The sequence below is a fragment of the Chlorocebus sabaeus genome, chromosome 7 (assembly GCF_047675955.1).
Source record: "Chlorocebus sabaeus isolate Y175 chromosome 7, mChlSab1.0.hap1, whole genome shotgun sequence".
Classification (NCBI taxonomy): domain Eukaryota; kingdom Metazoa; phylum Chordata; class Mammalia; order Primates; family Cercopithecidae; genus Chlorocebus; species Chlorocebus sabaeus.
The window spans coordinates 120,302,033-120,318,789 of NC_132910.1; the positions used below are offsets into that span (position 1 = coordinate 120,302,033).

At 35.4% G+C, this 16,757-nt stretch overlaps 1 protein-coding gene across 4 annotated transcripts in view; it reads left to right on the forward strand.

Annotated features, from left to right (window-relative positions):
* Positions 1 to 16,757, forward strand: part of CLCN3 (chloride voltage-gated channel 3) — a 102,432-nt gene that overhangs the window by 35,916 nt on the left and 49,759 nt on the right. For 2 of the 4 annotated variants that reach the window (XM_008000248.3, XM_008000245.3), the window contains exon 1: positions 4,025 to 4,227. The exons of the other annotated variants lie outside the window; for them this stretch is intronic. In XM_008000248.3, coding sequence (XP_007998439.1) covers positions 4,149 to 4,227 — 79 coding nt within the window. In that variant the 5' untranslated portion in view covers positions 4,025 to 4,148. Of the gene's footprint in view, positions 1 to 4,024; positions 4,228 to 16,757 lie in introns of those variants that run through there. 4 annotated transcript variants of the gene reach the window in all.

A 16,757-nucleotide genomic window follows, 5' to 3' on the forward strand; every position in this document is an offset into this window, starting at 1 on the left:
CTTGGATTACAGGCATGAGCCACCATGCCTGGGCCAATTGTGTGATATCTGTGAAAGCAAACTCTTCATATTTTTATTCCTGTGATATGTTATTTGGGTAACCAGATAGCTATATTGGAAACTAAAACTTCTTATATTTATGAGGTATGAATATTATAAAACCATTTTTTTTTTCAGTTTATTTTCTGGCTTGTCAGTTTTAAGAATTTCCACCTCTTCTTTCTTTAAGGCTTCAGTAACTTTACAACTAATTGTGTAGTTTATTGATTGTCCCCCCGGGAAAGCTTTGCTGTATCTTTTTTTTTTTTTTCTCTGATGCATTTTGATAGGGAGAATGACTGACAATGCAAGTTAAGGTTTAGTGCCACATAGTGTGTCCAAATGTAAACTTAAAGCAGCCTGTATTAGTCCCTTCTCATGATGCTATAAAGAAGTACTGGAGACTGGGTAATTTATAAAGAAAAGAGATTTAATTGATTCATAGTTCTGCACGCTGTACAGAAAGCATAGTGTCTTCTGGGGAGGCCTCCGGAAACTTACATTCGTGGCAAAAGGTGAAGGAGAAGCTAGCATCTCTTACATGGCCAGAGCAGGAGCAAGGAGGGCAGTGAGGGAGGTGCTAAACCCTTTTAAAGAACCAGATATCAGGAGTATTTTATAGTGAGATAGCACCAAGGGAATGGTGCTAAACCTTTCATGTAGGCTTCACCCCATGATCCAGTCACCTCCCTCCAGGCCCTGCCTCCAACATTGGGGATTACAATTCAACATGAGATTTGGGTGAGGATACGGATTCAAACCATATTACAACTATATTGATGGATTGCAAACTACAGTTTTTAACGTACTTCTATTAATTAATGTTTATCTCATGTAAGTGATTTTATTTGTAAGCATTCTTTTAAAAATCTTTTTGGCTTGGTGCAGTGGACAGTGTTGGGTGGGCCTGGACAAGTTGTAAGACCTGTCTCTACAAAAAAAGAAATTAAAAAATTAGCCAGGCATGGTGGCACACACGTGTGTATTCCCAGCTATCGGGGAGGCTGAGGCGAGAGGATAGCTTGAACTAAGAGGTCAAAGCTTCAGTGAGCTATGATCATGCCACTGTACTCCAGCCTGGACGTTGGAGTGAGACCCTGTCTCTAAAATAATAAATACAAATAAAAAATCTTTTCATTATGGAATAAATTCTAAAACATTGAAACATATGGAGAAGAATATTGTGTACCTTTTCATCCTGGTCACTTACTTTAAATAATTGTCAATTCATAACCAATTTGTTTCATTTCTACTCCCTCAATTATGTTGTAATAAATCTGAAACATTGTGTCATTTATATAGGTAGATATACATATGTATTGTGTATTTCTAAAAGATTAAGATTCTTTTAAAGGTCATTATTTTAAAATATGAATAACACCTTAAAATCAAATATCTTGTGTTTCCCATTTCCCCAATTGTAAAAAAATTGTATTATTATCTTTTAAGTCTTTTTAAAAAAATTCTATAGTTTTCCCTCTCTACCTTTTTCCTTACTAAATTGCATTTGTCGAAGAAAACAGGTCATTTGTTTCCTAGTTTGGTTTGTTCCTGATTACATTTTTGAACTATAATTTGACATGTTTCTCTGCTCCTGTATTTTCTATAAGTTGGTAGATCTAAAGGCAAAAAAGTTGTTTAAAATTTATTTTTATTGTTTTAAAATTTACTTCTAATATTGTAGATTTCTCAAATCATTACTGTTATAAGGGGCTTAAAGGTAGGACTCTTAAAATATTATTGTCATCTATTCTGCCTTCCTGGTTTGTAGATACAGAGAAATCCCAGAGAGGTGGTGATTTATCCAGATTTCCACATCAAGTTGAGATTACAATCGAGGGTGCATTAGAAAGTAAAAATAAATTCTCCTTTTGAATTTTGATGCCTTCATGTGTGCTACTTGTGACTTTGGTTCTTTAGAATTCCATCCTGCTCCAGAGCTGTGCCTAGGAATTCTTGAATTTGTCTTCTGCTCTCTCTCTACCTGGGCTCCACCCTGATTGTAATTCAGTTTGTTAATGTGGTAATAAAAAGTCTCTGTCAAAGTCCTCTTACGTGTCAAAGTCCTCTTTTGCCACACCTTCCAGTCTACCTTATGCTTTTCTAAATTGTGATTGGACTTAACCTGTGTACTGATACTTCTACTTTAAGAAGGTGGCAGCTGTGGACTCCATGATCACAAGAGAAGTGTTTACTTCTGAAGTTTTACATATTTTTAGATTTATTATTACAGAAGTAATGTATTTGTTTAAACAGTGTGGAATTATATAAACACTGAATGTACCCCCCAACCTCTCTACCTTATGTCTCAGTGATAACAATTGCTAAGGGCTTGATGTGTCTTATTCTAAACTTAATTCTATACAGATATAATTATATAGATTATATATTATATATACACACAATTGTTTATCTTTAAAAAATAATTCAAATATGGCTACAAAACTTTTACATATGAGGCATTGTCAATATTTATTTTACCGGGAGGATTTGACCCTTCAGTGAGTGCTATCATTTTCATTTTATGATCAAGTTGTAGATCAGGAAAAACAAGTTAAGAGAGTGCCTACAATTACCAGGAAATCTTGTGGATAGATTTTGATTTTTTATATAAAGACGTATAAGAACATGAATGGTATAAAAACAAAACCCTTTATCAACTCCATGTAATTAAATATTTAGAAAAATTATATGGTGGTAGAACATACAAAAAAAAGAACCACAAACTGTCAAATTTACATTGAGCTAATTTAGTACAGTTAGCCTTGTCAGAGCTTTCCTTGTTTTAAAAAATTATTGACTCAGTGTGCAGGAAGGAGCATAGAAGAAAAAATTGCCAAGAAAATTTGAAAAATACAGAAAATAAAGAAAAAATCACCTACTATCCTATCATAAATTTTAATAGCTAGAATCAGGATAAGATAGAATATTCCTGTGGCAGTAATTCTAGTCTATATTCCTTTCCCGGAACCCTGTCTCCCAAATTCCAGGTGAGATTTTATAAGAAGCTCTGTTTATCTGAGATTTAAAATACAAAAACTTGATTTAACTTATACAGTTTTTTAAAAAGACCCCAAATAACTAAAATTCACAAAAATTTCTATTAAAGAAACAATTTCTGAATTTTATAACAATTTCTAGAAAAGTTGAGACACATTTTGCTAAAAGTTATTTCAAAAACACAAAACCCTTATGAGATAAGAAAAATAGGAAGCTAGTAAAGATAGGAAAGTCTTCTGCTTAGTAAACCTTTTTTGCGTAGTTTACGCACACACAATAGTAAAATTACTTAGTATGTTGATAAGTTTTCTTTCTCCTCAAAAGCTACGATGTCTTACTAGCTAGTTCCTTCAAGAAAGGAAACAAGAAGCTGCTGGAGGAGATTGGTGAGTGGGATAAAACACTATTCAGCTCTTCAGTTATTCAGTTTTTAAATCCTCAGTGAAAGGCTGCTGCGTATTGTAGACTATTTTTTATTTTTCATATACTTAGAACCAAGTTTCTTGAGAAACCTTTGGCATATTGTAGTTTTTTTATGGCTATGACTCACATGACATTACTGTATAAAACTGGTACATTCTCTCGTAAAAGCACACAAACTTACTAGAGTGCTGCTCTCATTTTTTTACATTAGAAATGAAAAAGGACATTGTCTGCATTCAGAATTTCCTTTTTACATCTCTGTATTACTTTTTCCCCTTTATATTTATCTTAAAACCAAAAGAAATAATGTTTCTATTGTTTTACTGTCGTTACCACTGATGCTACAGAAGCTGTATTGTGAGTGCTTTAAAATTCTCAAACCAGTTTTGTGTGTTATACTTGGAGCTTAGTCATCGTCATACGTAGCAGGACCTGATTAAGAAGGCTGTTCCGCCTCTAAGCCTTGCTAGATTGTAGCCACTAGCAACCAGGCTGCAATAATTTCCCTTTGATGACATCATCCACTGTGGAAGAACCCAGTCGCTTCAGCGAGTCGAACTACAGTTCTAACCTCATCAAACATGGCATCTCCCTTGCTTGCTGCAGCAGGGATGGAAGAAATGCCACTTTCTTTTTAAGCTAGCAAGCTTTTCTTTTTCTTTTTCTTCTTTTTAAAAATTCTAATTATGGATGCTTCTTCCGACCCTTATTTGCCTTATGACGGGGGAGGAGACAATATTCCCCTGAGGGAATTACATAAAAGAGGTAATGCCATCCCCTTGCTGTGAATTCTCTGTTGGTATGTTTTGCATGCGGCTGGGCGGTCCTCTAGCTTAAACTGGTTCTCGTTTGTCCTTTAAATACTGCTGTACGTTGTTTAGTTGCCCTGGGTTGTTAGTAAGGGGAAAATACAACCTTCTGAATGGTTATGTAGCCATCCCTGATTGTTTTCTCTGTGCAGATTAGTACTGCTTCAGATCACGTCGGGCTCCGACTCCATCTTCTGCATGAAAATCTTCTTTCTAACTCTGAAAATGAATTAATATGCTTTTACAGCCAACTAAAGTCGTGTTGGTTGGCACCTAAAAAGTAATATTTTTCTTCCTTCAGAAAACTTACATTTCCTTTAATTTACCCAGAGAAATCAGGTGACTATGTACCATTATATTTCAGCTGCTGCCAATTACCGTGTAGATTTTACACCACAAAGTAAATTTATAGCAAAAGCTTTACCTACATTTTAGAACATTTTAAAATGACAATAAAGATGAATAATTTCTATATTAGTACTTTTTATTTAATATGTATTTTGGCTGAGTAACATACTACATTGTCTTCCACAGGTATCTTGTGAAATTTAATAGGATAAAACATGTTTAGGGTACTTTACTAAATGTCAGAAAAAAATAATAGTTATTGGTTTGTGAAAAGCAGAAGAGCACCCAGCATGCCTGTAAATCTTTTGGCAGTCACTTCGTTAGTCTCCTTAAAATTAATTGCATGTTAATTACTGCCCTTTTTTTCATTTTTGTTAAATTGCATTTTCTAAAAACAGACTGGTTGACATTTGTTGTCCTAGAAAAAAACTGAACTTCAAGAAAAATCTCTTAGCTTATGTGACTTCATTTTTGAGCCACATTAGTTTGAATTACTGCATGATATTATAAACTCACCTTATGATTTAACCCAAACTTTTATTTGTAAGTATATAAGGAAGTAATAATGTTTTTCTAATATAATTAGTTTGCTTTATTTAAAATATACTTTGTGTTCTGATAACACTTTTTTTTTAGTATTAAGTTCCACTATAATTTAAACATAATGTATTCAACAAATGTCTATTGGTTACATTGTGTTTGCTAGACACTATTTTAGGGTCTGAACAGTTGTAACATTATTTATCTTGTAGTATTCTGTAGTTAGTAAAAACTTGCTTTTTACATTTTGAGAAAAGCTATGTAAGGATCATGTTACATATATTGTGCTTTCTCTTACAGAGTTGCCTTCCTAATAAAATTTCAATATATGGGTATATGTATATGTTAGAACATTTGGAAGAAATATCTAAAAGCATAAAGAAGAAAATAATTTCTCATAATCACACCACCCAGAGTTTTTTATTTTTTTATTCTTAATGTTGCGATCTTAAGTTCTTCTATTTCCTATGTTCTCATTATCAGTTTTCTGGTAAGGATTTCTTTAAACAGTAAGCAAGGTGAATGAATAGTGACTGTTCAAATGTCACATTATTTGCTAATCAGTAATTAAACTGTAAAACAAGACAGGCTATGTTTTCCTCATGCTATTAGAACATTTGTTTGTTAATGATGATAGAATACCTGGGCTTCAGAAATTTAAATTCCTTTTGTGAAGCTTAATAGTCTTTGACAGAACTTACTTTTGGACTGTCTCAGTATAAAATATAAAAATAATAAGAAATAAGTCAAAACTTATGTGAGAGTAGGCATGGTTACTGATATTACCAAAACATAAGCTTTTTATTTCTATTATGCTTTCATAAATAATCCTTTAAGAATCTTGCTTTGGATCTAAATCAGTCCCACTCTTGGCAGCTCAATTAGGTTCTTTATCCCTTGATGAGACTTAATCTATTAATATAAGCCATTGTTATTGAAAGTAACATTGTGTATGTGTAGTTGAGATAAGTGAGTTATTAGGCTTGCATGTCTGCACTGTATTACCTCAAACATACTGTAGTATCCTAGTGTCTATGCGTAAGATGTTATTTGTTTTCCATAATTTATGACCCGTTGTAGCCATGGGTCAATACAATGGAATTGATGGAGACAGGCAGCTAACAGATCGAAAAAACTGAATCAGCTTCCCTGTGAGGGAGAACAAAACCATATAATGATTAAAATTGATCTTCAGGCTGATAGTGAAGAGGCAGATAAAGTATAAAATTGTGAAGGATATCAATAAAGTAAACATGAATCTGTTTAGTAAATCCCTGCGTGGTATAGCCAGGGATTACCTTTGTTGGGCAAATTGAATTTAATACTACTTTTCAAGGTGAGATGGTAAATGGTGAAGCTTCCTACTTAAGTAAATAATGTCAAGTCTAGAAGTACAAGTAGATTGAAAGTAGAATTAGTGTAATGTACTATTGATAGATTAGAAATTAAGATGACATTTTAGAAGTAGCCATCTTTAGGGGTAGATTTCCTATATAGAAACCATCAAGCTCTCTGAAAATGTCTCTTCCTTTTTTATCAGGAAGAAATGCTTGGCTTATTTGGACTATTAGTTTTACACTTCTTCTTCTTAATTTGTTCAAGATGTTTAAGTAGTTTTGGAGGTCAGATTTCTTTCTTCTACCAACCCTTTATAATGGATTTGATCTTTTGGGCCTGAGCCTCCATTTACTCCATTAAGGCCTGTAACAATTATTTAAATATTTAATTTATTAATAATAGTTAATATTTATTAGAATTTCCTGTTAACTGGATACTATTCTAAGCGGGGTTCTTTTTTTTTTTTCTTCAGAGAGAGATATCACTCTTTCACCCAGGCTGGAGTGCGGTGGAGTGATTATAGCAAACCGCAGCCTTGAACTACTGGGCTTAGATCCTCCTGTCTCACCCTCCTTGGTACCTGGAACTGCAGGCATGCAATACCATGCCTGGCTAATTTAAAAAACAAATTTTTTTTTTTTTTTAGAGAGAGTCTCACTATGTTGTCCAGGCTGGTCTCCAACTCCTGGGCTCAAGTGACCCTCCTGCCTTGGCCTCCTAAGTAGCTGAGATTACAGGTGCGAGCCAGTGTGCCTGACTTGTTCTAAGTGCTTTATGTATATGAAATCATTTAAATCCTCATCACAAGTTTATGAAGTAGGTACTGTTATAATCCCCATTTTCTAGTTGACAGGACTGAGGTAAGGAGTTGTTAAGGAAAAGTCAGAATTCCATCCAAATACTTGGCTCATACTCTAATCATGAGGCTAAACTGTTTCTCACTACACGTATCTTCATAGTAACTTGTGTTTTAAGTCTGGTAGAGGCATAAGAAAAACAAACATAATCCCGAGGAAGTTAGTAAATTTCTAGTGAATGATAGAAACGTAGAAATCTCTTCTTCCGCTAAAGTCCCGAAGACCATTGGGAAGAAGAGATGAGTCTCCTTTTGACAAGTGTTGTCAAAGTAGACTGTTCTCACATACACAAGGGAACTCAAGTTCTTTTGGGCATTCCTGGTGGATATAATAAAATGAGTAAATGCTATGACAGGAGGAAATGCCTAGTATGTTGCTCTTGGATTAGTTTTGGTACAACAAAGGCAGTTTTGTTGTGCGTCACTGGAGAGGGTAGTGTAGAAAGGTAGAAGTTAGAAGAATGGCAGATCCTACAGGACTAATCACAAAAAGTGTAGCTTTGCCATTGAAATAGAAGTTTGGAATCTTATTTTTTCAAGTTTCTCCCTGAAATTATTTCTTGACATTCATTAGCTCAGCAATGTATCTAAATAAAGCTTTTTTGGGTTTCTATTATAATAGAGGTTTGTTCCTTTTTCTTCCCTCTGAAAAGTATCATTTTTTGCACATTATTTGAAAATCCAGGTGTTACATGATGTTCTTATTGCCAGAGGGACATTCTGTAGGCTCTTTCTAAAATGATTTTAGAATTCAGATACTTACTATATTTTTATTGGCCCTAATACTTTATCCAACTGGAAAATTAAACCTCTTCTTAAAAAATTAATCCATCTGAGTGTCTGTAAATTAAAGGAACAACTAAAGATTGTTTATTTGGTGTCAAAAACTCCTTGTTTCTACAACAGCAGTATAAAACAAAGCCTGTTTTTAAATGTACTTTTCCCACAGTATCTGAATTTCAAATCTTCAATAAAATGTGGCTCATATTACTACCTCTAGCTTGATTTTCTAAAAATAGCTAACACTTAAGTATGGTTAATTTTATGCCATCTCATGGCTTGTCAGAAATGCTTTGTATCAAGATTTCAAAGTGTGAACAGATTTCCTGCCGCATTGATTAAGTTTGTAATTTTGGCTGTTTTCCCAGCATCGAGGTTTCTGCTTTGTGTTTATGCAGGAGACTGGTAGCTTAAATTGTACTTTAAGGTTTTGTTTCGTGTTTTTAAATTAACATATGTTTAATTTCTAGTTTCTTTGTAGCCCTTTGCAACTTTAATTAGGTCACAAAGTGGATTTATTCTGATTTCTCTAATAAATTTTATATATCTTTTTATTCATGTATTATACAGCTCATCATATATGCAGGCATAATAATTAAATGTGGAACCTGTTTCCAGTTACACAGATGTCTTAATGTCCACCTTATCATCTCTAACTAAGGATGTGGCTTTTTAATTTGAGGTGGCAACAGAACAGAAAAGAAAACAGTCAATTGAGTAATGGGCTTAGTATTGCTGCTGCCTGGTTGTGTATCTTTGGAAAACTTCTTTGGGATTTGGCATTAACTTGCAAGTCTTTGCAGTTTAGATAGTTAAATATGATTGAATGACTGAACAAATTTTAATAGCATATGCTTCTTTTATGCTATTCATTTACCCAGTAGACATTTAATTGACCACCTGCTAAATATGAGGCACTATTCTTGCCGTTACCTTTTTAATCTTTGATTTGGAGTCTGCTAACATTCTGGAACTTCCACTATCAACTTATAACATTTACTTTCCCCTCCCTTACCAGGAAGGCCATTTCTTATCAGTACGGTCGCAGAGAGAGGGAAAAAAGAAACATATGGGGCTAGACTTCCTGCTCTTAACATACAGAAGCAAATAGGTTGTGAAGGAATACATGGTATTTTGGATTCCTACCTTCTTCCTTCCGTAATTTGTTTTTAAAAGGTTCATATGTTTTGTCTGTGTCTTATGTAACAGTAATCTGCATTATGAACTTAAATGACAAGGATCACCATTTCACATCTTTGGAGATTGATCACAGAGGTAATAAGGAACTCTTATTAAATAACTATATGCATTATTTTTCATGTAAAACCATTATTTGGATAAACCCCTTCAAGAAAAGACTTAGGCTCCTACCAGTGTCACTGTGATATTTACTAATAAGCTCAGTTTAAGGTGCAGCAATTAAGGTTTTTTGTTTTGTTTTGTTTTTTGTTTTTTTAAAGGGCATTTCAGCAAATATATGTGGAAAGCTTGTGGGTAAAATCATATTTGTATTTACGGGAAAGCAGACAATTTTATTAATGCCTATATTTTTCTAGTTCAGTGTTTGTCAAACTTCAAGTTTTAACATGTTGATCATGAAACCAGTTGAATTGTGACCAGTATTTTAAAAGGAAAGATTAAAAAAACAAAGTAAAATATCAGTATATACCAACTAATAAGAGTAAGCATTGTTTACTAAACTTTGGTTTTATTTAAGTACATATCTATATACTATGTCAGTGAGAAACATATCTCAACTTTTTTTTGGAAAAACATTTCAAAAGCTAAAAAATAATTTGAAAACCTATTTGTAAGTACACCTGGGGTAAAGGTACACTTCCTGTGGCATGAGATGTCGGGAACAACTGAGGGTGAGAATGGGGATGCACTATTACAAACTTTTGCTAAAGCATAAGGATGTGAGTGCTGGGAGCAAAGCAGTGCTCACCACTTCTGCAGTTTTCTATTGCAGCATTTTAAATAATATAGGAAAAAGTGGACTGCAACCAAAGGCAAAGAGGGATAGTGATGGTGAAGAGTAAGATTGTATTTATTGTCCAAAGGCTAAGCGCATATACATATGTGATTGGGAGAAGGCATCACATATTAGTTCTTAACCTACTCTGAGAGAAGGTTGTCCACATTTCTTAAAGTATACATGTAAACCAGCAATGAAATTATTTTAGTGACTTGAGAATCAAAGTGCTAGAGTTTGAATCCCTGTTCTCCTACTTGCTAGCTGTGTAACCTTGGGCCTGTTTAACTCTCAGCACCTTGTTTTCCAAATGTATAAAGTGGAGATAGTAGTACCTGTCTCATGTTGTTATGAGTATTATATGAACTAATATATGTAATGTCCTGAGAACAATCTCTGGCACACATTAAGTTAATTAAAATTAGCTATTCTTACTGCTGTTATTAGACATGAGCTAGATAACAGTGACCTCTGCATGGGAAAGATTATTTTAATTCTGATGTAGTTCAGTTTATCTGTTTTTTTCTTTTGTCTCTTGTGCATTGGTGTCATATCTGAAAAACCACTGCCTAACTCAAGATCACAAAAATTTACTCCTGTATTTTATAGTTTTAGCTCTTTAGATCTAGGATCAATTTTTAGTTAATTTTTATATATGGTATAAGGGAGGAGTACAATTTCATTGTTTTGCATGTGAATAGCCAGTTGTCCCAGCATCATTTATTCAAAAGACTATTCTTTCCTCACTAGAAAAAAATATTCCTTTTTTTTTGAGACGGAGTCTTGCCCTGTCTCCCAGGCTGGAGTGCGGTGGCGCGATCTTGGCTCACTGCAAGCTCGGCCTCCAAGGTTCACGCCATTCTCCTGCCTTAGCCTCCTGAGTAGAAAAAATATTTCTTTAAAGAATAATGAATACTTTTTTTTTCTTTTTAACCAGTCACTCAATTGGAAAAAGAATAATAAATAATTTTAAATAATTTTCCTACAGGTAAATTTAAGTCTTTTTGTTTAGATTACATATTAAGAAATAATGGATTTATATTTCCATAGGTGTGCTTGATCTTTATAAAGTTCCCTGTCTCTGAAAAAAAATAAAATAAGGCAAAACAGTCTTCTTAATAGAGTTATTTTTGCAAGAAGGTTGCAAGCCAGTTTTAGTTCATTGATTGAATAATTTTTCCTGCTTGCTGGAGGTATTTCAGTATTGGTAATGTCTGAACTATGAAATTCATGAATCATGCATTTTAAGAATTTGTTTCTGTGTCCGTACCAGGCATAATGAATTAAGTTATCTGTTAAAAAAATTGATTTTTGCTCAATATACAGTTGTAGAAGAACTTATTGTCCAAATTTTTAAGATTTTTTTTTCATTTTGAGATGGATCTCACTCTGTCGCCCAGGTTGGAGTGCAGTGGCGCAACCTCTGCTCACTGCAACCTCCACCTCCTGGGTTCAAGTGATTCTCCTTTCTCAGCCTCCCAAGTAGCTGGGACTACAGGTGTATGCCACTATGCCCGGCTAATTTTTGTATTTTTAGTAGAGATGGAGTTTTACCATATTGGCCAGGCTGCTTTTGAACTCCTGACCCCGTGATCCACCCGCCTCAGCCTCCCAAAGTTCTGAGATTACAGGCGTGAGCCACTGCGCCCAGCCAGACTTTTGTTTTGTTTTGCTTTTTTTGGCTTTCTTTGTCATAATGTTAGTCTTTTGGTTAAGCAGTATTATAACTTAGTCATATGAGTAATATAATGCAACATGTTGAAGTGTGTGTGTGCAGGGGTTGTTTTTGGTGTGTTGTTTAAATAGATATGAGATCTCACTATGTTTCCTAGGCTGCCTTGAACTCCTGGGCTCAAACAACACAGCTTCCTGCCACAGCATCCTGATTAGCTGGGACTACAGGTGTGTACCACTGCACCTGGCTTTTCTGATGAAATTTTAAATACTCAAATATTTCAGCAGAAATAATGGCTTGTGTTTATTGTTTTTCTACTATTTGTCAAGTGTAGTATTAAATGTTTTACGTAATGTATCTCCAGTCCACATATCATACTCTAGTAGAAGTGGGTAACAAAACCAAGGTACTCAAAGAGGTTAATAAGTAACTTGTGCTAGATCGCAGAACTAATGGGAGGCAGAGCTGGAATTTGACTCTAGGTCTTTCTGACCTCAAAGTGCAGTAAAGTCATGGAATTTCTCTACTAGGCCACCTGGAAGAAAAGTGATCTTTTTTCCAGTCTTTTTTGTTACTTTTTTGTTTTTCAGCCAGGAGATAGTAGAGTTGGGTAGTAGAATAGTAGTCACTGGCATCTGGTAGTCAGCCCTCCAAGAAAGTTTTTGATTTTTTTTTTTTTGTCGTAAACTTGGAAGCTACTAACTTTCAGGTCATACTTTCTTATCATCCAAGAGCTGGATATTTAGGTAACAGGAACTATGGAATTATCCTATGTCCTCTTGAAGGTTCAGCTATTAAAATTAATTGGTTCTGATTACCACTGTGCCAAGATTTACATTTCTAGGAGCCACAGTTTGATTGATCTAACTTGGATCTGTGTGTTTTCTTTAGCTGGGGAGGAGAAGGTACCTTGATTGATACCTTCACCAGGACTGCATACAGTGAGGGACAGAAGTTTCCTTAAAATAATTGGGTTCTGTTATAGAAAGAAGGGGAGGGAGATACCAAGTGGGCAAAACAATCAGGTTCCATTACATAAATAATAACCCTAATGTGAGGATAATAAATGGATAATATGATTATTTTAAGTTTGGAAATATACCTGGTTATTAGTATTGAATATCTGGTAGTGGGGTTGGAGAAAAAGTCGAGAATAAGAAAAGACTTAAAATCATAAAAATTAATTGGAAAAGAGGATGGCTGAGCAAATACATATGTGTTAGATAATGTTCATAATGGTAAACCAACATGAAGATTTGTTTAAATTGTAGTGTGTAGCCACGTGTGGTGGTGCTTGCCTGCAGTCCCAACTACGTGGGAGGCTGAGGCAGGATGATTGCTTGAGCCCAGGTTTGAGGCTATAGTGAGCTATGATTCCACCACTGCTTTCCAACCTAGGTGGCAGAGCAAGACCCCATCTCTAAAAAAATAAAGTGGAAAAATTATAGTATGTTATGACAAATACAGTTATCTGAAGTCACTGAAAATATGCGTGTACTTTTAATGATGTGAAATAATTTTTAGGAGGTATGAATGAAAAAAATCAACTTTTGTGTGTGGCTAGTGTGATCTTACCTATATCTCACTTACAGAAAATGTAAAAGGCTCAAGCCAGTCACCACTTTAACAGTTCTAACTCTCTTGTTTACTTGATTCCCTTTTTTCTCCTCCCCAGCAATCCTCATGTAGTTAGGTAAAGTTGGTTCTTCATCTGGCTTATTGCAGAAACCCTAAGCCTGTTTACTTAAAGCTTTTTGAAACCCAGAGACCCATCTTTTGAATTCAAAAATTTTGACTATTAAGAATTAGTCTTTTTGTATGTTTTTTGGTCGCATAAATGTCTCCTTTTGAGAAGTGTCTGTTCATATACTTTGCCCACATTTTGATGGGGTCGTTTGTTTTCTTTCTTGTACATTTGTTTAAGTTCCTTGTAGATTCTGGATATTAGACTTTGTCAGATGGATAGATTGCAAAAATTTTCTCCCATTCTGTAGGTTGCCTGTTCACTCTGATGATAGTTTCTTTTGCTGTGCAGAAACTCTTTAGTTTAATTAGATCCCATTTGTCAATTTTGGCTTTTGTCACCATTGCTTTTGCTGTTTTAGTCATGAAGTCTTTGCCAATGCCTATGTCCTGAATGGTATTGCCTAGGTTTTCATTCTTTTGGGTTTTACATTTAAGTCTTAAATCCATCTTGAGTTAATTTTTCTGTAAGGTGTAAGGAAGGGGTCCAGTTCCAATTTTCTACATATGGCTAGCCAGTTTTCCCAGCACCATTTATTAAATAGGGATTCCTTTCCCATTGCTTGTTTTTGTCAAGTTTGTTGAAGATCAGATGATAGTAGATGTGTGGTGTTATTTCTGAGGTCTTTGTTCTGTTCCGTTGGTCTATATATGTGTTTTGGTACCAGTACTGTGCTGTTTTGGTTACTGTAGCCTTGTTGTATAGTTTGAAGTCAGGTAGCATGATGCCTCCAGCTTTGTTAATTTTGCTTAGGATTCTATTGGTTATACGGGCTCTTTTTTGGTTCCATATGAAATTTAAAGTAGGTTTTTCTAATTTTGCAAAGAAAGTCAATGGTAGCTTGATGGAAATAGCATTGAATCTGTAAATTACTTTGGGCAGTATGGCCATTTTCATGATATTGATTCTTCCTATCCATGAGCGTGGAATGTTTTTCCATTTGTTTGTGTCCTTTCTTATTTCCTTGGGCAGTGGTTTGTAGTTCTCCTTGAAGAGGTCCTTCACATCCCTTGTAAGCTGTATTCATCATCACTGATCATTAGAGAAATGAAAATCAAAACCACAATGAGATATCATCTCATGCAAGTCGGAATGGTGATTATTATAGAAAGGCAAAAAACAATAGATATGGGTAAGGCTGTGGAGAAATAGGAACGCTTTCACATTGTTGATGGGAGTGTAAATTAGTTCAACCATTGTGGAAGACAGTGTGGCAATTCCTCAAGGATCTAGGACCAGAAATGCCATTTGACCCAGCAGTCCCATTACTGAGTATATACCCAAAGGATTATAAATCATTCTGCTATAGACACATGCACACGTATGTTTATTATAACACTATTTGCAATAGCAAAGATTTCGAACCAACCCAAATATCCATCAGTGGTAGACTGGATAAAGAAAATGTGGCACATATATACTGTGGAATACTATGCAGCCATAAAAAAGAATGAGATCATGTCCTTTGTAGGGACATGGATAAAGCTGGAAGCCATTGTTCTCAGCAAACTAACACAGAAATAGAAAACCAAGCACTGCATGTTCTCACTTATAAGTAGGAGTTGAGTGGTAAGAGCACATGGACACAGGGAGGGGAACATCACACAGGGAGGCCTGTTGGGGGGTGGGGGACAAGGGGAGAGAGAGCATTAGGACAATACCTAATGCATTCGGGGTTTAAAACCTAGGTGATGGGTTGGTAAATGCAGCAAACCACCATGGCACATGTGTACCTGTGTAACAGACCTGCACATTCTGAACATGTATCCCAGAACTTAAATTAAAAAAAAAAAAAAAAAGAATTTTTCTCCTCTTTGGGTTTCAGAAGCCTACATTTGAAACTGGGATACCATAATATTGAATCATGTTCTCCATGCTCTGCTGTGTATTTCTTTTCCTATGGCAATGGATGTCTCTGACTGAATTGGTGCGGGGAAGGTATGTGGAGGGGTCAAGAAAATAGCATGGAATAAGGAAACTTGCTTAGTCTTTCCTAGAGGTATTCCACTACAGCTCTACTATGGTCTTCACAGGTAAGTGAGAACTGCATATGCTTTGAGAAATGGGAGGTCCAAGGCAAATCCTGTCCTTTTAGGTTAGTGACATCTAACTGTGGCCCGGCACAGTGGCTCACGCCTGTAATCCCAGCACTTTGGGAGGCCGAGGCAGGCAGATCACGAGGTCAGGAGATTAAGACCATCCTGGCTAACATGGTGAAACCCCATCTCTAGTAAAAATTTAAAAAAGTTAGCCAGGCGTGATGGTAGGCGCCTGTAGTCCCAGCTACTCAGGAGGCTGAGGCAGGAGAATGGTGTGAACCCAGGAAGCGGAACTTGCAGTGAGCCGAGATCGCGCCACTGCACTCCAGCCTGGGCGACAGAACGAGACTCCAACTCAAAAAATATATATAAATAAAATAAAATAAAATAAAATCTAACTGTAAGAAGAGCTTTTACTGAGGAGAGAAAGAAAGGCATAATCAAGGAAGCTGCAGTCTCACTACTACCTTTATTTCATCCTAAGGACCTCTTTGTCTCCTAGAGTTTCCTCCAGATATCAGTTTTACAAAAGCCATATTTTTCCTAATTAACTTTCCTAATTTTATATATATGTGTGTGTATATATATTTTTTATGTGTGTATATATTTTATATATATTTGTGTGTGTGTGTGTGTATATATATATATTTTGAGGCTGTATATATATTTTCATATGTATGTGTATATGTATTTGTATTTTTTTTATGTGTGTGTGTGTGTGTGTGTGTGTGTGTGTATATATATTTTTTTTTTTTTTTTTTTTTGAGGCAGGGTTTCACTCTGTTGCCCAGGCTGGAGTGCAGTGGTGTGATCTTGGCTCACTGCAGCATCTGCCTTCAAGCCTCCAGCCGTCTTCCCACCTCGGCCTTCTGAGGAGCTGGGACTACAGACGTGCATCACCACACCCAGCTAATTTTTGTATTTTTAATGGAGTCGCGGTTTCACCATGTTAGCCAGATTAGTCTCAAACTCCTGGCCTCAAGTAAGCCGCCTGCCTCAGCCTCCCAAAGTGCTGGGATTACAGGTGTGAGCCACCATGCCCAGCCTTTGAAATATTATTTTAGGAAAAAAGGAGGAGGTGTACTTTATGTAGAAGAGAACTTTATGCTGTGACAGTACCTAAAAGATACATCCTTTATTCATGTGTAAGATGAAATTGAGAGGTAAAATTGGATATACTGTTGCTTTAAA